The sequence below is a fragment of the Struthio camelus genome, chromosome 16, assembly GCF_040807025.1.
Source record: "Struthio camelus isolate bStrCam1 chromosome 16, bStrCam1.hap1, whole genome shotgun sequence".
In the NCBI taxonomy this organism is placed as follows: Eukaryota; Metazoa; Chordata; class Aves; order Struthioniformes; family Struthionidae; genus Struthio; species Struthio camelus.
Window position 1 is genome coordinate 18,413,625 of NC_090957.1, and position 22,112 is coordinate 18,435,736.

The 22,112-nt window shown below is 37.6% G+C and overlaps 1 protein-coding gene across 4 annotated transcripts in view; it reads right to left on the bottom strand.

The window, feature by feature from the left end:
* Window positions 1–22,112, bottom strand: part of TRIM37 (tripartite motif containing 37) — a 32,684-nt gene that overhangs the window by 8,178 nt on the left and 2,394 nt on the right. Inside the window, exons 3-20 of one of the 4 annotated variants that reach the window (XM_068909306.1) lie at window positions 21,238–21,278; window positions 20,071–20,187; window positions 18,969–19,056; window positions 17,997–18,119; window positions 16,448–16,571; window positions 14,468–14,535; window positions 12,052–12,176; window positions 10,458–10,508; window positions 9,957–10,038; window positions 8,254–8,330; window positions 7,623–7,802; window positions 6,812–6,926; window positions 6,395–6,604; window positions 5,778–5,914; window positions 4,952–5,055; window positions 3,326–3,526; window positions 1,008–1,084; window positions 791–893 (exon numbers count right to left, since the gene is read on the bottom strand). In XM_068909306.1, the coding sequence (XP_068765407.1) occupies window positions 791–893; window positions 1,008–1,084; window positions 3,326–3,526; window positions 4,952–5,055; window positions 5,778–5,914; window positions 6,395–6,604; window positions 6,812–6,926; window positions 7,623–7,802; window positions 8,254–8,330; window positions 9,957–10,038; window positions 10,458–10,508; window positions 12,052–12,176; window positions 14,468–14,535; window positions 16,448–16,571; window positions 17,997–18,119; window positions 18,969–19,056; window positions 20,071–20,187; window positions 21,238–21,278 (2,023 nt within the window). Of the gene's footprint in view, window positions 1–790; window positions 1,106–3,325; window positions 3,527–4,951; window positions 5,056–5,777; window positions 5,915–6,394; window positions 6,605–6,811; window positions 6,927–7,622; window positions 7,803–8,253; window positions 8,331–9,956; window positions 10,039–10,457; window positions 10,509–12,051; window positions 12,177–14,467; window positions 14,536–16,447; window positions 16,572–17,996; window positions 18,120–18,968; window positions 19,057–20,070; window positions 20,188–21,237; window positions 21,279–22,112 lie in introns of all 4 variants that reach the window. The other 3 variants (XM_068909305.1, XM_068909303.1, XM_068909304.1) reach the window with 3 other exon arrangements.

Here is a 22,112-nt window from a genome sequence, read left to right on the forward strand (position 1 = left end):
GAGGAAGAAAAAACTACTCTATCAGTTCTTCAGTCCACAACAGATTTCCTACTCATCTTGGCTCCAAAAAGGCAAGCAATAACTCAAATCAAAACAGAGAAGGCTGGAGAAGCATCTCCCCAGGCAACAGGGAAGTGAGGGAAGACTGACAATCATTTGTGCCTCTATTCAGGAGCATAAGCAACAAAGGGCACCTACACAAGCTTGAGACTGGTATTCAAAAGATTCCACACTGGCTTACCAGTTCTGCTACCGGGACTCTAAGTGATAGTGTCTGAAGAGACTGAGACATCGGCATTGCTTTGAAAGAAGTCACCTTTCACTAGGCAAAGTCTGTCCAATGAGAACCTTGGCTTGCTCAAATTTTAGCAAGATTTCAATTTACTAAAATCTAGTAAGTCTGGAATTCTTTAATTTTGTTCACAGCAACCATCATTAAACCTCACAGATGAGCCGCATCTAGAGTGGCAGTCAACAAGAAATGACCTTCAGCTAGGATCAGTTTGATTCTGGATTAAACTTAGCAGGCTTCAAAACATTCTCACTGCATTAGGCATGCTACTGATTGTGGAGCAAAAGTTGTGGTGCTTTTGCTGGAAAAGGCTGAAATCAGTTTCAAAAAACATCTACTTATTCAAAGGTAGTGCAGGTTTTTAGATTTCTGGATTCTTACAACGGAATTTGAATATGAGCAACGAGGTCTATTTCCAGAGGCCTAGATATATAGATGTCAGTTGTATAAATGGTTTATAAGAGAGACATTTAAATCTCCCCTTCTCTACACACTTACGATTCCTTATGTAACAACTTGTAACTGAAGACTTTGTCAGTAGTTCCATTCCTATTTCTTGTAACTTGCTGCAGCTTTCTGTTCCACAGGCAGCTAGAGCACCCTGATCAACAGAGAAGAAGCTGGGTTGTCCATCACACGTGCCAGCATTATTGCTGCTTCTTACTTCTGACAGTTGGTTTTTTACATCAGACATTTTGCTTCGAACTTCAGCCACCTGAGTTTTCAGTCTCTTCAGCATCTTCAAGTCAGGAGGCACACGCCACATTGCCTGGTGTCTCCGCTGATCTCGATCTTTCAGAGAATAGGATGATGCTTTACCAAAGGAAAAGTTAAAGAACACAGCAACTAAGTAAAATTGATCTCAACTAAAACTTCACACCTATTTTTAACAGATAAATTGTAAGACAATTCTATCTTTTGCCCTGTTAGGGGCAAAATGAGGGATAGGGACACATTTCGCTGTACTAGTGTGGCACCACAATATTTAGGTTGCAAGTACTGCAGAGCCACCAAAACAGCAGATTTCCATTCTCTGCCTACTGTGGGAGGAGGGCCCCAAACTTGCTCTTTGGAAGAAGCAAGACTTCGGATACTATTGCATCAATTCTGATGATAACTGAGTTATTCTATCCCGCTAGACAAGCTTAGGTTCACAAGCCTGGTCACTAGTTAAATATAAGTTTTTATAAATTCCTCATATAGCAAACACTTCACGTTAACATAGAACTCAAAGAAATCTGAAACTAGGGAAGGAATTCCCTTGAGTACCTAACACCAGAAGATTAGATCAAAGAGTTAATACCTGGGTAAGCCTATGTGCTGCTTAGCAAGTAGAAGATCAACTTTGATATCTGTTTCAAGTGCTTTAGATTCTATAAATGCTTTACTGCAAATTCAGCTGGTTCAGAGCTGTAAATCCAAGTGGCTCTTAGAAACCTTTTCACCTTAGGAGATGAAGTTTGGCAAACTCCAAATATAACAGAAGCTTTCTCTTAGTTGGATGAATAAGCTCTGGGAACAGCCAAATCTTAAGAGGAGCTCAGCAAAAGAGCTAATTTCAACTGTGTAGACAGTAGCTAAAGATGACCAGGAACCCACTCAGCACACCAGTAAGCTTAATCTTGCTTGGGTAGCACAGCCCAAAATGCAATGCTCTCTCTCAAGGTCCTTTCATCTAAGCTTTTCCCAAGCAAAGTGCAGCTGAGACCTACAGTTCACATGCTGCTTCCCCCTTCTTACAGAACTGACCTCCATTTTTGGAAAGACGCATTATACATAGTTAAAAATTATCTGACTGTGCAATCTACCTGACTATTGCTGAAACTCTATTTATGTGACTAAGTTTAAAGAAAATCACAGGGGAAACAAATAGTTTGAGCTTTCAGACTACAATAATGCCAGTGTCATTGCTGTAGCAAGAGAAAGCATTTATCTGCAGCATATAGACTCTTATCTCTCTTCTGATCTTTAAGTCACCGAATAGCTGTTTCGGAATGAGCTGAAATAGGCTGTTGTGGTAGTTGGCCAATCAACTCCAAACGAATATTAACCATGATAAATGTATTACTGACGTTTGATTTAATTTTAATTCTTCACTAACAAAACAAGAGAAACACGTGACCTTCAGTAACAATCATGGGTGCCACAGTTGCCAGTTATCTTGCTTTTGTGGCACATAAGTTAATTGTTCTTCTAGCTTGACAGATCCTGAGTAACAAATACTCTTCAGAATCTTTAGTTATTTAAATAGCATCACTATTTTTTTTCTCCTGCTATTCTGATCTGTTCTTCTTCCACAAGTGCTTACACAAGCAGCTTTTGAGCTGCTGCTCCTTTATTTTTTTCCTGCCTTGAGCCTACATTCCTTTTGCCCTCTGCTTGCTTTTCCAGCTTTATTACTAGATTAATTTTTCTAATTCTGTTCTAAATGCCTTTTTCCATATTCCTGGAATTATTTTCTTATTAGCTTATGCTGTGCTCCTAGTACTCTTAACCACTAAATGTACAAATTGTGTGAAGTGAGAGGTGTCGCTGCTTTCTCAGCAGATAGCTGTTTTGTGTTATTTTGCCTTTTAATAATAACCTCTTCCAGAAAAGGGCTTTTCACTCATCTCCCATAGCAGCTTTTAAAGAAACTGCCTGAACTATTATTACTACAATGTTGCTACACAAAATAAATAGCCAGTTCAGTCACATCCCCCTAAAGAGATGAGACGCTCCTCACCGATACACACTTCCGGTTTTAGCTGAGTCATCTCGAGTCTTCAAACTGAGGTTAACCATTAAGACAGAGTGCGTTAGAGCAGGCACTAGGACGCAACGTACTGACTAGCACAGCTGAGGATATGGAAGTCTAGCTACCAATGAAAAGGACTGCCCATCATCCTCCCCCCCTCCTTCAAATCTGCTTCTAATTCTGGGACCGTGTTCTCAGAGACTTTTCCAAGTTGGAATCAAGTTATTTGGGATGTGATGCGCGCATAGTTTTTCTACAAAGGAAAGATATCAAACATAGGTTTTAAGCACAATTACCTCTGTTCTGCAAAAGAGAGGCAGGTGGACGTGGCTGAAGGCCCCAAAGGTTTTCCATACCATTTCTGTCTTTCAAATCCAACAAGTGGATTAAAATCAAGGGATCTATATCTAATAAGCTGCTACTAGCTGCTGAGCCTAGGGTACTTCCTCCCCGCCTTGAAGATCTTCCATTTGCATTGGCATAGCCATGGCTAGTACCTAAGGAAGAGTTATGGAGAAAGAGCGCGCATGTACATAACACAGGTGATGCATTAAGCTCCAGCACCCTGTAAAAAAGAAGAAAGCTGAGTTCTTCATCTAGAGTAGGAATGACAACATTCCAAGAAACTTAACAAAACATCAGCCTTATTTCATGGATTGATGGATTCAGAAAGCACCCCAAAAAGCAATCTGATACACTTCTAACTAAAAGCTTAAGCTAAAAAGCATCATAGAGCAAAACCAAAAAATAAAAAAAAATCATGAAGTAAAGTAATGTAAATCACTTAGTACAAAGAGCATTTATTCTAAAGAGATGTACATAAATATTCTAATTTTTCTATTAAATTTAGGAGAGGTCTTCACTTAAGTTCTGCTCTGTGCTTTAATGTTCCTGTTACACAGTGGCAAAGACCCTCAAAAGATCAAGAGAATCTTCAGAGAAAATAGGACCTGGGAGATTAAATCAGATAGCTTAGTAGAGTTCCCTTCCAACACACGTAAGTGACACTGCTAACGCTTCCGACTAGAAAACACTGCAAGTAGGCAAATGCAGGAAGCTTCTCTTAAGTGAAGAGATTACAAATACTGTGTTAGCTTTTAAAAGGCAGTTAAAAATAACTCTTTAACATCTCCTAAATAAATGGTATGTCTGCAGCCACTGTACAACTTCTTTAAATGATATGCTTCTGAAAGGAAACAGACACCTTCCTCAACTTCTTAACTCACAAGGAACTTTCAAGGAGAGTTAAGTTGCGAAACACCGACTAAAAGCAAGTAAGGCAGTTAAAGCACTTCCAAGCACTAGCAGACTTCCACAGTAGCATAAGTGACAGTTCTTGTCTCATTTGTGGTTATCTTTGTCATGACTGGAACAAAAAACATATTTGTTTCAGAATCTTGAGGAATAGATTAACCTCTGACTCAAAATATGAGCTCATCTCAAGACTGTAAAGTATCTTAGAGCACCTTTTCACTACTGCTCCTACTTGACTCTTAATAATTCTACACTTCATCCCCTCCACATAGTTCAAGTTTTATGGTGCATTAAAACCTAACTGAATATGTCACATGGTCAGAGGCCACACAGACATTAGTAAAGACTGCTTGTCAGTCTACATTTGACTGGAATGGAAGGGCTTTCAAAGAGGCAGAGAAGCTTCACTTCATAAGTTAGGACTTACGTACTACTTTTGAACAAGCACGTCCAGAAGATCGATCCTTTTCCCTCCCTCTTTTTTTTGTTGTTGTTGAATCAACGAGATGTTTCCACTACACTGCAATAATCAGTACACGCTACATGATGCGGCATTTCCAAAAACAGAAATGGCTGCAGAACACGCAGCTTGGCAATGCTTCCAAGAACAGGGAGGGAATCCAATAGCCTTTCGTATGTATGGGAGTTCTGAAGGCTACTTCTCATACCTGATGCTCCAGGAGTAGCAGCAGCAGCAGCAGCAGCATCCTCCATGAGATCTCCTTCTTCCAACTCCATGTTATTACTATATTCTACATCATTTTCACCAGACCTTAGGAGATGATTGGGGTGGAAAAGGGGAAATACAGCTATTAGCTCCTGTCAGCTCCTGTCAAACATTATGGCATTTATCTTGGAAAAAAAAACGTGAAGCATTGTAGATAGAATTTTCTGCATTCCAAACTACACAAATTAAACAAATTAAAGGGCATTAATTAAATAATTGACTCAGTAATTGAGAGCTAGTGTCATACATTTCCAGACTGTAAAAATCTGATCCTGCAAGCTTTTATAGCTGTACGTGTTACAACACATTTGAATATTTTATTGAAGGTTCTAGGATGTGACATTATCATCTAAGCTACAAAGTTTAAATTCTCTAGGTTTAAGTAACTTATCGTCATTGTGACTAGCTTCCTACTACTACACGCTTTTCTAATACCAAAGCTCTATTTTGTTAAAATATCAACTAGCATAGAAAGACTTCTCAATAGGGTTTCAGAATGGAACCTTCACAGAGCATCACTCATCAATGACAGAATACAATACTAAATAAATCAAAAGACAGGAACTACCTGCCTGAAAATTCAACATTTGGTGTTAAACATATCACTACTTATCGTTGCCAGCGCTGGCAACATCCCTCACGTCGCGCTGAAATCCCCCACGCAACATTACTCTGATATAGTGAATGAGTCAGCTTCCACCAGGGTACAATGACTACTCCCCAGGAGACAAGGTGATGATCTGGAAAGCGTTTTTGAAGTTACTCACATAGTTTCTTCATCAATATCATTTTCTTCAGTGTTACTAGTTGCTGTCGAACTTGCTGAAGAGCTGCTACCATCAAGGTGGTTTATTTCATCTTCTCCAGCTAGATCTACGTCCAGGTCACCATCAGAGAGTTCATGCTACAGTAACAATAGAACAGGTTTTTATATATACATACACACACACACACACAGATGAGTGTGTATATATATGTATATGTATGTGTGTGTGCGCGCACATATATGAATATCACTTCAATTGCACTTTAATGCATTTACCAAAAACTCTAAACAGAAACTCTCTCCTCCCAAAGGTGTCAAGATATCACAGGACTTTTGGAGGGTCCAAAAGCACAATAAAAGCTGGCAACAAACAGAACCACTGGATTTTTTCAACTGCAGCAGGGAAAGCTTTTCCTTGTGGTGGGATCAGGTAGCTCTGCTCTAGAGCATCTCTCCTTAAGTCATCTTTTACTGCTACCTCCCACACGTGTTATCTCCTATTTCCACATAGAGAGTAATAAATCTAATTCACAATTCAAAAGTTGACCTATATTTCCACTGCTATCCTACCACAAAAAGTTACACAGAAACAAAGAGGCATGAAAAGATGATCCCTACGTTAAAGTCTTCATGCTGGATCTTCTCCTCATCGTCTTCCTTGCTATCTCGCACTCCTGGAGCGGCAACATTCTCAAGTAGTACTTCAGCACTTTGTCCAGGTTTCTTTGATCTGGTTTCTGGACCATCATCATTCTGGGGACTAAGATGAGTGTCTGGAGGTGAAATGCCTCGTGATTTCTGGGTCCGGGAAAGTTCAATTGCAAGCCTCTTAAATATTAAAAGGACATAAAAGTATATATAGAAGATAACAACGGAGCCACACCATCATCTTTTTTTTTAATTTGCATATATATTATTATATGTCACTATTAAACTAACAATAGCTATCCAAGTAAACAAATTGAACTTCGTAACCTAAGACTGGTCAGTAAAAGGTGAACATGAACATTTAACATCAACATACATCCCACTTACCTCTTTAAGGTTATTTATTTGTTGGATGTAACTTGTCTGAGCTGCTTCCAGCTGAGCAATGTACCAGTGTTGATCTCGACACTTTTGGAAGAAGGTCGGTGAGCGCACTTGGAACCTTCAAAACAAAATTTGCAAAGTTTCAGTTTTGTTCTGACAAAGTTTGAAAAACCCTGCATAAAAACATCATACAACATGAAATTTAGTAATAAAGTAAACTTAGACAATAAGTACTTCTACATACTAAGTATCTCAAATGCATTGAATGGTAACAGCAAGTATTTTGTAGGAGAGGCAATTATAGGAGAGGTAGTCGTCTTCACAAACTGACACTAACAAAACTGACGTGCTACAAAGCACTTAACAGGAGCAAGGGTGGAGCAGTGTAGAGAACATCTGAAGTAGCTGAATCAAGTTTCTGTATTTAGTCATAACATTGCAATTTCCATTGACAGCATTAACTCTGTTGCACCACAGACTTCCTTCATTCATTCCCAAAGCTCTCCTATGCTCACCAAAACTGTTTCTAAAGAGGGGAAGAAAATGCATTTTTCCTTCAATTCAGTTAACTACAGATTTCCAACCCAGGCTTGTTAGTGTCAAGCACAGCTTCACCTCAAAGAAATACACAAACTTCCCTCAACTCCCTTCAGCACATTTTCTCCTTTAAAGCTTATGACACTGAATTCCGTTTATGATAAAATATGTCACGCTTATTTTATATTCAACTACTTGATTACTTCCTATTTTAGGAATGTGTGATTTTTTTGCAAAATGATAGCAGAAAAAAGTCCCACTAAGTTGCCTTCTTTACCTTAAAATCACAGTATCATTTTGTCTGTTTAAATAGCCTTCATTGGCTAGCAAGTCTAGACGAAAAAATCTGTTGTAACCCCAGCATTCTCCAACTTCAAAATCAGAGGCAAACTCTCGAATTATGTTTTTAGCTGGATCATTGGTGGACTGGTGAACCATTTCCACGCGGTACTCATACCTAAGCAGAGAAAGATTGCAGGGATTAATACCAAAACAAGAGAGACATCACAAAGAGCTGAAGCCATCAAGTTTAAGAGAACTATACTTTTTTGGGAGGCTAGCATTTCCAGCTGAAGACGTGATTCAGTCTTAAAATTTTATCGAACACTTATGCAAACACCATTGGCGGAAAGATGTAAAGAGAGTAGTCTGATAAACCAAGCCTAGGACTCAATACTGGGAGTCAGATATTCTCATTTGTTGTACTACCAGCTTGCTGTCTACCTTCGACAAGCCACTGAACACCAACTGTAAAATATCACCTTTGGGCATGATTCAAAGCTCAATGGACAATAGAAATCACTCTATTCTTTTTAATAGGCTCTAAATAAGTCCCTGGCAACTCTACAGAACTGCTCAGGTCATTCTTTGCAAAGCTCTCCAGATGCTTTGGCAGTAAGTTTTCTTACTTGGATGTCTCTGGCAATCCAGCTGACAGCTCCAAGAACACAGACAGGTAGTAGCCCCGTACCACTCCGTTCCCATCCTGAGAAAACAAACAAGCAAACAAACAAACCCACAAGTTGAGAGATAAATCTTTAAAAATAAAAATAAAAAAATTAAAGCCCAAAACAGACAAAATCTACTTCCACACACCCTTGAAGTGTCAGAAAATAGCTTCAATTCAGAATTTCTAGATAGCCCATTTTGTATACTACAGTTTTGATTTTTGTCTTCTGTGACCTAGAACTCTTACTGTAACTTGGATCAAGGTAGAATTCACACCTGGAAGCAGACATGCACTCTAGTATTTGTATCTCAGATATAAACAGCCATCTCAGAACACAGCTTAGGTTACTCTAACATTTTAGCAGTTCAATTAAGTACAAAACTGAATAGACAAACGCTTGTCAACGTGTTGGAACAACATTTATGTAACAGAACATAGACCAAGCAGTGAAGAAAGCTCACAAAACCTACTCATCGGTTTATTATGGTCCAATTCTCTCAATACAAACTCTTAGCGTGAAAACAGCTCAGGTTAAACATTAGTTCTGAAATATTTTACATACAGCTGCATTTGAGAGCCACTTCATTTCTGAAAGTGGAAAGAATAATTTATTTTGTTCAGAAAGACATGCAACATGAAAAAGTTAGGTCAATTAACACAACTTAAGAATCACCAGGATTCAAGAAAAATTGTGGCAAAACCTGCATCACACTCACCTTAATCAAGGATGAAGAATGGCTCAACTTGAATCTTCTAGGTTGAAGAAACTTTTCAACTTACCACTTCAAAAATAATTTTAATGCCTTTTGACAATGCACCTTGCATAGCCAATCCTGAATTTAAAATACTCTGAAAACTTACACAGCAGTCCACCTCTGCTCTGCAGGAATACTATCCTGTGCATATGTGGGCTTGACAGATGAATCCAGTTCTCTGAGGATCCCATTTAAATGACTAACAAACAACAGAAGTTGTACTCCACCACTAAACTCATGAAGATATTTCTCCAAACAAAGCTATCAGAGCAGCCAGAGCTTTCTGGAAGCACTGACCAAACTAGTGGAATGAAAAAGATCACACTTTATCGGTTAACATTCCAACACTGACACAGGTACTGCTTCAAAAGTCTGAATATTCAGCTCACTGAAAGGACATTGGTACAATACACACGTTTTAATGTCAGCATTTCAGGAATGTACAATCAGGAAAACAGCTTCCCCTTCAAACAATACTCTGTCCTTCCCTCAACTTCCAAAATAAGTACTGTTTATAAAAACATAAACATGGTAAGTTAATCTAGATCTCAGTGCTGCAAGAAGCACAATAAAAAAAAAATAATCACAAACAAAAGGGTAGAAATACCTATTAAGGTTGCTATGACATATTTATAAGACCCACTTTTAATTGCTTTTAAATTAGCCAGATTAACTGTACTGAGAATGCTCATACTGGATATCTGGAGGCATAGAAGGAATGCTCCAATAGTTGCTGACTGACAACTGCAATCTTATTAAGTTTTTTTTCCCCATACAGCTTTCTTATATACAACATCTCTTTTCTCACGAGAAGGCTCTAACCAATGTTTCTCTACAGGACAAGTACATGCGTGCTGCTTAAGTGTCTTGGATGGGGTAACAATTCTAGTTGAACGTATTAACTCACTGGATAAACTTTTAACCTCCAGCAAAGTCCTGACACTTGAAGAGGCGGACTGTAAACAGGATCTGCTCGTTGACGCAACGTACTATGGAGAAAAGAGAAAAAAACGCTATTGAGAGAAAGCAAAACCCTCCATGAGGGAGTAAGCTGCATATACACTTACACTCTGGAACTGTCCTTGCTGCACAAAGAGCACGTAACAGCATGTGAGGCCCACGCAAAACATTAAGCATTCATACAAATATATGTATTCCTTGCCAAATTGTTCAATCTTTCAGAAGTTGTTCGCTTTTATCATGGAACATCTTTTTAAACTATCAGTTGAATTGGAGTTAATTGTTGTTCAGTTGTTACTTAAAGAGATTTTGATTGAATTCCTACAGCTTATTTTGCATCTAACAGTTTTCAGAGACTATTCAGTGTCTTAAACAATATTAAACATGTACAGAAGAAACAGAAAGAGCTTCCTGATATTCACAGTAACTTCTAAAGATACATTCTTACCTGAAGTTTTCCAAGACAAAGGTGGTTGAGTCATAGGCAGGAACTAATTCACTAGGGAAAAAAAAAATATATATACATATTAATTGAATAACATCACATTAAAAATCCCAACTTCTGGACTCCTCAGAAGCATTTAAGATGTTTTAGATTACTAGATCCACCGAAATGCACTAAAACTATACTTGGTTTTTTTCAGCACTTCTGAAAATTCCACTCATGAGCCTTCTCCCCAGCACCTCTCCATGTGATACCACACATCAAAGCAAATGTTTTACGCTATGGTCAGGAAGGAAGAGCTGACAAAAGTATTTAAAGACAGTTAAGAGGATTTGCCCTTTTGCCTGTGAAGCCTAATAATCTCCTAACAGAGCAATTTGTATTGTAAAACTCTGATAGTTCTATAAAGGATGGAACTGTTGCATGGCTGAAAGAATAAAGCTAAAGTGGTTCATGTTTCAGAGATTACTGCCACTGGAAAATGCATGTTCAGTTTTAAACTCTTTTCAGAGAGACTTTTAAGTACTCTTTTCAGAAAACACTTCAAGGTATAGTTTTCACATTGCACTTACAGTTTTGAAATTGCACTTCAAAGACAGACTAATATTTGCTAGAGAACACAAACTGATTTGAGGAATTCTTCTATGATTTCTCATACTCTCAATTTTACAGAGACGCTTTGCAGCCAGCTATCCCTAAACTCTGACTTCTTCAGAACCCAGCACTAAAACTACTCTTTTATGAAAAGGAATTGTGTTAGGAAGTGGTTTTGGCTATATAGTCTGAATTAAGGTGACCTGCAGAGGTATCTCATGAGAGCGTTGCAATTATACACTGAACGACCCCGATAATAAGACAAAAAGGGCAAATCAGTAAACTGAGTGTAAAAAGAGACGTTTTTAGCCAACTGGAGCCCATTGTTCTGATTCCACAGCAGGGACGATAGATTTATAAAATAAGCCCTGCTGGAATAGAAAAGCCTTCCGGTGGACATTGTAAGAGGAGTAAGTTAAGCAATTTGTCAGTGTACAAATCTCAGTGTACAAATCTCAGTGTACAAATCTCAGTGTACAAATCTCAGTGTACAAATCTCAGTGTACAAATCTCAGTGTACAAATCTCAGTGTACAAATCTGGATTCAAATTCAGCCAGAGGAAATTGAATTTCACCCTGAGAAAAGGACAGAATAAAGCTACTCCACAGATTATCACCACCAATGCTTGCATGGCTGGGGAGCATGACTCCCCTTCACTATACGTGGAGTTAGGGAATCTTTCTAGCAACTCAAGCATTTATTGCTCATTCTTCCAAACCCACATGTTAATATCTGGTGGTACATCCCTGCCCTAATTTTACAACAGGCTTGCACTTATCAACATCCAACTACCTTCCAGAATCACTAGACCATCCTCCTCCACACAATCAAAATCTGTCCTGTGGGACAATCTTCAGCAGTTTTGGAACTTTTTGTACAGCAATATGGGAAAGAGATAAAACTCTCCTCCAAGTTACTGTAAGCATTTTTAAAAAACAAAACAAACAGTTCGAAGATAGCTTTCAAGTTCAAACTACAACACAGAGGAAACGCACTGCTTACCTTGTGAAGTCCGGAGGAACCGGAGTAGTGACAAACGAGGCCATGGGTTTCCGATGAACCTGCTGGAACATCATGAGGATCTCTGAACTCTTGGATATCAACTCACTCTTACTACATGATCGTAACTGTATGAGAAAAAATAGGAAAAACAAAAATCCATATGTCATTAGCAGAAACCACAGATTTTGACTGTATTTGTTTTTAAACAAATTAATTGCATATTAAAACACTGCCTGCCACAGCTTCAGAAAGATTAGCCGTGACGCAATCCCAAACAATGTTCAAATTTTTTTATATTTTTAAAAAATATTTCTCTTGAAACTGTCAGCTCTTAAGACTAAGAGTTTGCTATGATAGCTAACAGTGACATCTTCTAAAATTCTTATTAAGAAATTAAAATGAATACTCTGATTCTGTCTCACTCCAAAGGCCGTGCAACCTACTTGGGAAATCCTGAGTACTGAAGACTCTCTCAACTTCTTAAACGAAAATTACAGTTTACTATGTACTTCACTTAGATCTAAAGGATTTATGTATACATATGCCCGATTAATACCAAGTCACACCTTTTACTGTGCTTAGACAACAATAGCAGAGTAGATCAATCTGCAAGTGAAGCCTAATTATGCACTGGGATAGTTTTGTTCAATACATCACGATATGCCAAAACAAGGTCGTGTGACCTCAGACAGTCTTTTTTACATTTCAGTTGTTCCTTTGCTGCCTCATTGCCAAGCACTGTACTTTTGTTGTTGTTGCTTGTTCAACTGAATTTGAACAAAGCAAAAGCATATATTATCTTAAACAGAAGGCCATGAAAATGCATTTAAATCCACTTCATTCCAGATGGCTTACAGGACCAAGCATGATGACAAAAGTCTTTTCAAAATCTGAAGGTTCAATAAATACTTTTGTACAAATCTAATGTTATATGTTCCTGGAATAACTAGTACTGTATATTTTAAACCTCTTCACTAAAGGAGACAAAGCTATTCTGCTTCTCACTTATAGCTTATACATTGGAAAAACATCTCTTACGCTTACCGTTCAAGCTTTCTGCCAAGCTTAGGTGAGACAAGTATATACATTTAAAAAAAAAAAAACACACACACACACACACACATTATTGCTATGAATTCTTTGCATAATTCTACTACTTCCCCCAAAAGAACATGAAAGTGAAAGCCTCTCTTGACAAAGTCATACGTAATTACTTTAAACATGCTGAGGTCTAAACAGTTGCCAGATAGCTGCATCTTCACAGAACCTTTTCAGTTAACAAGTTTTTTCTCATATTTTGGAGGGAAAAGTCCTGCTTCTCTAGTTCCAATTTATTATTATTTCAATGATTTTTCTACAGAAGAGAAGCCGATCTGCAGAGTCACATATGCACCAGCACGACTGTTCAGAAAGATACCGAAGGTCCTCATTTGGGTTGCAATGTAAATGAGAAGTAATTCTTGAATAAGCTATAAATAAAGGGCTCTCAAGTAGCCCAAGGGGGGGGGGGGGGGGGAAGAGCCAAAGCACAATATGTAGAAGCATTCACCCTCCTGACCTCAACAATTCCTCCACATGACATTCCATTACGGGTATAAAATAAATAACTTAAGTGCAAGGAGAGCACATTAATCCCTGCTCAGGTAATGAAGCCAAGTTAGCATTTTTACTGAAACAAAAGCAGTGGAGGGGAATGAAGAAGGAATACAGAACAAGAGGCATAACTCAGAAAAAAGCTTTCTTCCCCTCCCGTTTCAGAAGTTTTTATTTTTTTCCCCCCTGCCAGAAATCTAAAAAGCTAGATACTGCTGAAGGAAAATACAGGATGCAGTAACGGGGAAAAAAAAACCTGCCATTTGCTCAGAGCAAGCATAAATTGTTCAGGGCTAGTAGAATTTGAATATTCCATTCAAATTCAAAAGCCAAACTTGCGTTGCTAGAAACAAAATGAAAAAAAATCATATCACGTCAACTTCTGGATGGGACTAAAAGAACTAGAACCATTTCAGTTTTCCTCAATTGCACAAAGTGAAACAGGACATTTTTGTTTATTCTCCACTTATAGCCATCACTATTCATAGGCTGCTGGCAGCTGCAAAACTGACAGAAATTAGCCACACAGTCCAAACGCTAAGCTAACTTAAACAAATGCACAACTGTGCAATTTTACATGACATTGCTAGTAATCCCTGTACTAGTTTTTCAAGCAACAGAAGAGAACACCTTTCATTATTTCCAGAAGACATACCACTTGCTTTTAAGAAGAAATCGTACAACCTAGGGCCACTTAAATACAGAGATACCTTCAAGAAACAGCTCTATCAATTAAGAGTTAAAAAAAGATAGAAGGCTGACTGATGATACATCTATGTAACATCTATGTAACTTTCAACATTTCAACTCTTTTCATAATCACCTGATGTTCTACTTCCTGGAGCAGGGATTCCAGAAGTTCAGTTTCTTGGGTAAGTGATGTCTTTTGACCTGTTTAAAGCAAAGGAAGATAAAAAGACATACTCACTGGATTTTAAGAAGTCTAGCTTTTTTTCTTCCTGGAAGCTGCCCCAAAACCTAATAAGGTAAAGGATTTCTAAATATACCAAGGTTGATTGAGAAAGCATTTTAAAAGTAAGCCTACGTTTTTAATTAGAGCTGTAGTGAAGAAGTCACCTGAGGTTTAACACAGTAATGAAATATTATTTCTGGGACAAAAAGAATAGGTTTTTTGTTTGGCGGCACTTTTTTGGACAAAGAAAGGCAGGTTTGACTTCACTGAACTTGCTCTCATCCAGCTAAGTCTCCTTTTTATTAGCTGACATTTTTCTCTTAAAAGCCACTGTTTCTCTTGTCCTTTGATGTTTAAGCATTTTTTTCCTTTAAAAAAGAACAAACAATATTTAAAAGTGTTTGTGCATTCCAACTGATGTTAAGACTGTGATAAGAATAGACACCTACATCACATGTATCTGTTCTCTGTCATGAGGATTTGAAATCTTTGTTTCTATCATGCATTCAATACCTGAAGAGCTTTTAGCAGTCCTTAGAATAAAGGTGCTACACGTACAAAATGTTAATCTGTACATACCAAATAATTAGGACATTCTAAAACGGCTTTCAGACTGATCTTCAATCAGTACACACCAAAACAAATCTTGCAATTGATATGTAAGAATTCTAGGTTTATTCTAAAGCAGGCATTTAAAATACTGATAGGAATTGGAAGAGGAACTTGAACTATGTCTGATATACATTTCTTATCTTTTTTTTTTTTTTTTTAAATGGGAAGGAACTATGAGAATAAACGTAAGCATCATCAAAACCGAGGACATTTTCCAAGCACGCACATGTCATTTTTTGGAAGGGGAGGAGGGAAGTGGGGAATTTCAAGCACCAGAAAAAAGTTTTCAGCACAGCTATTATTCCCTTACTTTTATTTTTGAAATAAGCTGATAAATACAAGGTCAACGATCTATTTGTTCATGCACTTTCATCTACTGGTTGTGTAGCTCACAAAACTAAGGTCATAAGTATAACATTTCAAGAATGACTAAAGAAACTGATGTCCCAAAAGAAGTCACCTTTATTATGTGCTTCTATCAATGCATTTAAGAAAGTGAAAGCATGCGTGCAGAAAAAACAAGACACAAGCTAAGCAAGCCGAACAAAGCATATACACAGTTACTAGTCAACTGAGGAATATAATCTAGATCTCCTGACTTCACCTGCTAGTCTATTCATTGAAAGCTGTCTCTTCACCTAAAATCATTTTTAAAAAGTGTTGCTTCTGCAAGCTTCAGTACCTGTAAACGTACCACCTATCTTCTCACCTATGTTATACCAAAGGAGAGCTAAAAGGACTAGCCTCAGGGTAGCAACAGCCATCAGGAACCAAACTAGCAGCTCTGATTCCAGATGCCCACACTCTCATTTGTGGACAACGCTGCCTCTATGTATGGTTCTGTTGTTCATCATAGATAATCATAAATAAGCAATTTTTTAAAAATAACGTTACGAGGAGAAGATATTACAAAGATGTTCACAGACAAATATGTACCTCCTAGCTAATAAAAACTTTTGTGTAAACTCACTTTCACAACTAGGTGAAAAGTACTAAATATCTTCCAATAAGAGGTACATTTTCTCCAAGTTACTATACAGGACTTTCTAACAGAACAAGAACAGGTTTGGTTGCACCAAACAATTTAGAGCTATAACACAGTAATTACAAAATTAACTAAAAGCCTTGCTCTGCGTAAACGTTTTCAGTCAGCAGTTTCCTGGCTTACTGCTGAAAAGCGTGCAAGGAGTCATACTCTTAGGGAAAAAAAGTTCATCTGTAGATTTACACATTATTGATATAATGCTCTCACTCGTAACAGATGAGGCAAATACCTACCCATTAACGTTATAAGCTTATTCTTCAGCTGAGTGTCTAACCGGGCAATCATCATCTCCACTGCATTTCTGATTTCCCGAACCCGTTCATCCTTTGCACTGCGCACTGCCTCCACATTCCTCTCCTAAAACAGGATTCAGAAAGAACATGTACACAAAGAAAGCCTTCACACTTCTGCGCATCTTTTAACTCACTTTACACGTAGACTCCACTCTCTCAGATCAGGGAGATGCCTAGACATCCTCTTGAAGCTGCCTCACTCCTCCTCCCAAGCCCTACTTTTTCCATTGGGGGGCGGAATACCTCATCCTACAGAAGCTCTCATGTTTAGAATGAGAAAATAGGGAATTATGTTTAGACAATCTGTATTACAGTCTACTCCAGAGGTCAGTCTAAATGCTTCATTATTATGTTGTAAATATCCTTCCACTTTTATTGAATAAGTAAGTGTGCCCTCTGGTGGGTTAACCAAAGGTTAACAATAAAGTTAGAAAAACATTTGTCATTACAGAGACGTTTGCCATTTCGGGACTTTTCAGTATCAACATTCATAAATACAACCACCAGTTTCTTTTCTGCAAACAGAACAGCATAGGGAAGCTGTTACCTTTTTGGTAACAGCAATGATCTGATTTAAATTGTGCCCTTCATTCTTGAGCGATCCTCAAAACATTTTACAAATACTTCCAAGCAACCCATTTGGTGATATAACATGGCCACATTTGAGCTAAAGCAGAGCTAACCTACCAGTATATGCTGCAGACAAATACATGAACAATACTGTAGCCAAGAACCACGCAAAAAATTCTTGACAGGTAAGACGTATCTATGCAGTACATCTGGAATATATTTTATTTGCACGACTACATAATACACGGCCCCATATTCAGCAGATTTTTCCTAGAATACAAAATCTGTATTGCTTTGTTGGAACTTCAACTGAAACTGCCAAGGCCAAACTTGTCAGATATATGGAAACTTCTGGCACATTTACCACTATGGAGAGGAAAAATGTGGCACTAGGTCTAGGTAGTGAACTGCTTTATTGAATATAGCCCCTCCTGTGGACTCAAATATACTTTTAGTTTATTTTCTTAAGGTAAGAAAAATAAGCTAGGCTACAATAATGCATTTTTATTCTGGTTTAGCCACACTCAAACACAAGAGATTGCACTCTATTACAAGTGTTAACAAAAACACGTCTTTCAAAGAATTGCACAACTCTAGCTTTTAGATAGCATATACCCAAAGAAAAATCTCCTGCTAGCTAACTCACCTATCTTTTTCTGTCTGGCAGTTACAAAAGCAGCATCAAGACTGTGCCGATCTTTCCATAAGTTATAATAAGAGTATCAAGAGTACAACTAAGAAGTGAAAACATCTCTCTATGGGATGATCTGACTACCTTCACAGAAGTAACAGCACACAGGTGCAGAAAAGGCCATGAGTGTATGAAATAGTATACTATTTCCATTTCCCGCTTCACAGTTATTCTTTGACAATAGAGCACTACAGGAAAACCTAAGGTTGTCTTTGATTAATTTCTTACCACTTCTTGCACTAAACTGATCAATTCCATGAGTCTTCTCCTAAGCTTTGCCACTTCTTCATTTACTTTTGTGACATGCTGCTCATAAATTTCTGCCAGTGGCTTAAAAGTATGTCCTCCGTGCTGTTGAAAGAAAAAAAAAAGGGAGGGGAAGCACTGAATAATAGAGTATCCCATTTTAACTTAACTCCATCCCTATTAAATTATAGAGAGGGGAAGAAAACCTCCTAGTGTATCACTCAGTTTGGAAAAGCTCCAAAGCAGATTGTATGTAGGAAGTCTGTCTTTCACTTCCCTTCACAAGAAGTCATGAATTTGGCTTTCATACCATCAAAGCTTCCTGTCAAGAGTTATTTAAAGTCCGAGCAGTCATCCAAAAATAAACCACTTCATTCACAGTGCATATCTTCAACAAATCAAAGATAGAAGTTTTTTTTTTTTTTTAATTAAAACACTCTTCCCAAACAAATAGCACAGTTTTAGGTACATTCAACCACTTATATTCCAAAGCATGACAGGCAGCTCTCCTCAAAATACTCAACTGAAAGGATAATATAGAGCATGGTGAAGTGTTTTACTAATAAAGCTTTGAAGACACTCAAAGTTATTGCCCATGATATTTAAAATCACCCAACCTTTATCTATATTCTCAGAAGTTCTCTTTCTTTGCGCATAAAGTTCTCATTGCCATCTTTAGTTTGACCAAAGTATCATGAAATTTGTAACAAGGAAGATAATTCTGATCATCTCCTTTCACAAATTTCAACTTGCTTCTGTATTTAGTAACAGCAAATATTGCTTTTCAAACCTAGATAAATTTTTTACGCACATAGGACAACTATAGTATTTGCATGGCAATTCAACAGCCATACCAACAGTTTCATGACAATTCTATTCCTTCAAATTGCACTCAAACACAACATAGTCTCCTATTGGAAAATAACATATGCACATATGCGAATCTCTTCTTACCATTCCTCCCCAAAGTGCACACTGGTGACAGATACACTTCTTACAGGTCCAGCAGAACACACTAAGTTTTTCATGATGGTTTTCACACCTTAAACAAAGAATACACACAAATCATCAACAGAAAATTGTCAGAAATTTTCTTTGAACGTAAGTGTTCTACAAGAATACTCATAGTCAATTCAAAACCTTTTGTAAAATACATGCTGTTCTTAGCACCCCTTCAATGTTTGTGAGAGCTACAGAGCTAAAATTGGGTTTGTACCCAGCAGATAGAAGATTTCACTGAATCTGGCCTGAAATTCTGTAAGTTAGTATCTCACATCATTAAAACACCAACCAAGAACTGCAATCTGCAACTGAAAGTAACTGCAGTAGTGCCTCATAAGTTTTTTGGCCAAATTGACGCTTGTCAGTCCTTAAAAGTTTCATAAACAGGATCAATGAACAAACTGAATATAGACCAGACGAGACCTCCAGCACACGGCTCTCCCTCCCTCCTCCAATAGGTTTTGGGAATTTAGGGAGCAGCCAGGTATGGCACACATAATTAGTCCCTGTCCGTTGTTCAACGCTTCTGCTCATTCTTTTCTCCTTCAAATCTTCAGAATATGTCTCAAAAGACAAAACAGCACTGATAATAGAAAAGTAAGCTTTTCTCCTGGTTTTATTATGTGCTGAGATACCAAATCGGCACTCACAATCTTAAATGGTACTGCCAAACAAAGAAGGCATTGAGACAATACATTTGTTTCAGGTGTATAGTCCCTAAGAAGGGCTATGAGCCATTTGCATTACTACCTTTCATCTTTCCCATATCTCTCATTTAAAACACATCGACTCAAACTAGAACGAGTATAGTTTTCTAGGCAAAGACGTTTAAGACCTTTTCTCACTGCAACTAAGTATGACAGAAATGAACTCCAACTTTTAGTCAGAGAGCGTGAAACAGCATTGCTTTTGTCTGTTAAGCCACAGCACGCTTTAGCTTTTAAGTAATCAACAATTATCAGTTTGGTCCCTGATTTTAAAATGAACTGGAACTAAATGCCCACTCATGTAAGACAAACTCCAAAACCCTTTGTGTGAAGAATGTTCCATTTACTTGTCTTTTTCGTTTTCTTCATGCTTGGTGAGATTGCACAGTTGAAGTGTATCAAGTTGTTGTGTGACTTCTTCTGCCCAACGACAGTTGACCAGCTCTCGTAGCTGCAGTGGGGCTCTGCAAGAAGCGTTGCTGAAGTTAGAGCAAAAACACAGCTCCAGGAGCATAAATGAAAGCAGCAATGAAAACTGATTCATCTCATCAATTCCACTCTACCAGGAAAGTCATAGGCATAAACAGAGATATCAGAGCTGAAGCTATAGTGGCGATTTCAGGAAAAAAAAAAAAAAAAAGGTTAGAAATGTGATGTTGTAAGTTGATTTGCTTTTGTTATGTAAAAACAATAAAACATGGAATAGGTACATGAGGAACCCAAGAACTATTCCCAGATTTGTTAGTAGACTGCTGGATAACACCAGGCAAATCATTTCATTGCTCAGGGCTTCAATTTCGCCCATTATTCAACTATCCTCCTGGTAATGCTTCAGTTGTCCCCTTCGCAGGATGTAGATATATTTACCTCCTTTCAAGCATTTTAGACCCATTGATTAAATACTTTAAAAACTGAATATTAAGTTCTGTAGAAATGGTTGGTTGTTTTAAATACTTCCCCTCCCATCAGGGCAAAAAAAAGTCTTCTCCCCTCCACTGGAAATATGTTTTTGGTCTATACTCAGGAACTAGAATTGCTAAGGGGTGCCAGTGCTGGGGGGAGGGGGAAAGGACTGTTTTGCATTTTAAAAATATAGTTTTTTAAACTCTCAGACACTCCGCAACACATAAAGTAAGTCTCACAAACTATAGATGTAGATCTAAAAAAAAAAAAAAGTACATGTTTCAGTCTGAAAACTTAAGTTCCTGCTCTCTGAATCCTGCAAGAAGAATATGAAGAGTTCTAAGAGGAATACCTTCTAGTTTTTCTTATTAGATCAACTATAAACATTAAAAACAGTGGTGCAGCAGGGTAAGAACAAAGATACTGCAGAGCTTACTAGAACATATGTTAAAATAAATATTATACCAGTGTAAGTTTTTATACTATGTTACAGGCAGTTTTCAAAAATCAAATTTAAAACTTTTGTGACACTTAGAAAAAGACAACTCGTTAACTAACAGGACAGTACATCCAATTTTGATAATTTATTTCTGATATTAGAAGCATCTTACCTACAATGAGGGCACTGAGCTCTTTGTTCAGTCAGCCAACGCTACAAAGAAAAAAGGAGAAACTTTTTAAAAAGCAACGGTGAGAAGTGCAAGCAAGCTACCTTTTACTGTTAATTCAGAGTTATTTTATTACAGTTTTCCTGTATTTTTCCTTATTTATAGATTTGTAGATCTTTGCTTAACCGCTTAGTAATGCAAGAAGCTGCTATTTATATCTTAATAACAAATCAATCGCTCTTTTCTTTGTTGTCAAAGACACTTTAGTTAAACTTAAAAAGAGAATCTTCAGGTACCTAATATTCCATGAGAAAACCTACTGCAGATTCCCACAGTTATAGACTAAAGAGCACGTTTCAACAAAAGAAAGCATAAGATATAGCAGATGCATTTTTCCTACTCTAGATGTTCGTCTTCAGGGTAACTTATTTCTTTCTTCTTGGGCTACTTACAACGCAAGTAATAAATCTGCAGTCCAATTATCAAATCTATATAGACTGTTCGAATGTTTCTCTTCCAGAAAGTTTCATTCAAAGATAAGTAGCTCAGGAAGGAACTTCAGCAGTCCAGTATAACTTACACATTTTAAAAAGTTCAGCAATTGAGAGGCTTATCTTTTGTCAGCTCACTACTACGCTTAAAGGTTCTCCATGAAAATATCTGTTGAAACTATCTCTTGCCACACACCAACAATAGGTCATCTAACATTCTTTTTATGTAGCATGAATACCTCCCATGTAGTTCTTTGCAGAGCTTTCAAAGAAGGTGATAATTGTTTACTTTGAGCTCTGGAAACACTATCCCAGGTCTGAAAACCTCAGCTGAACCCTTATTTAATCCACTACACATAGCAAAGTCTGGACTTGGAACTTAAGTAT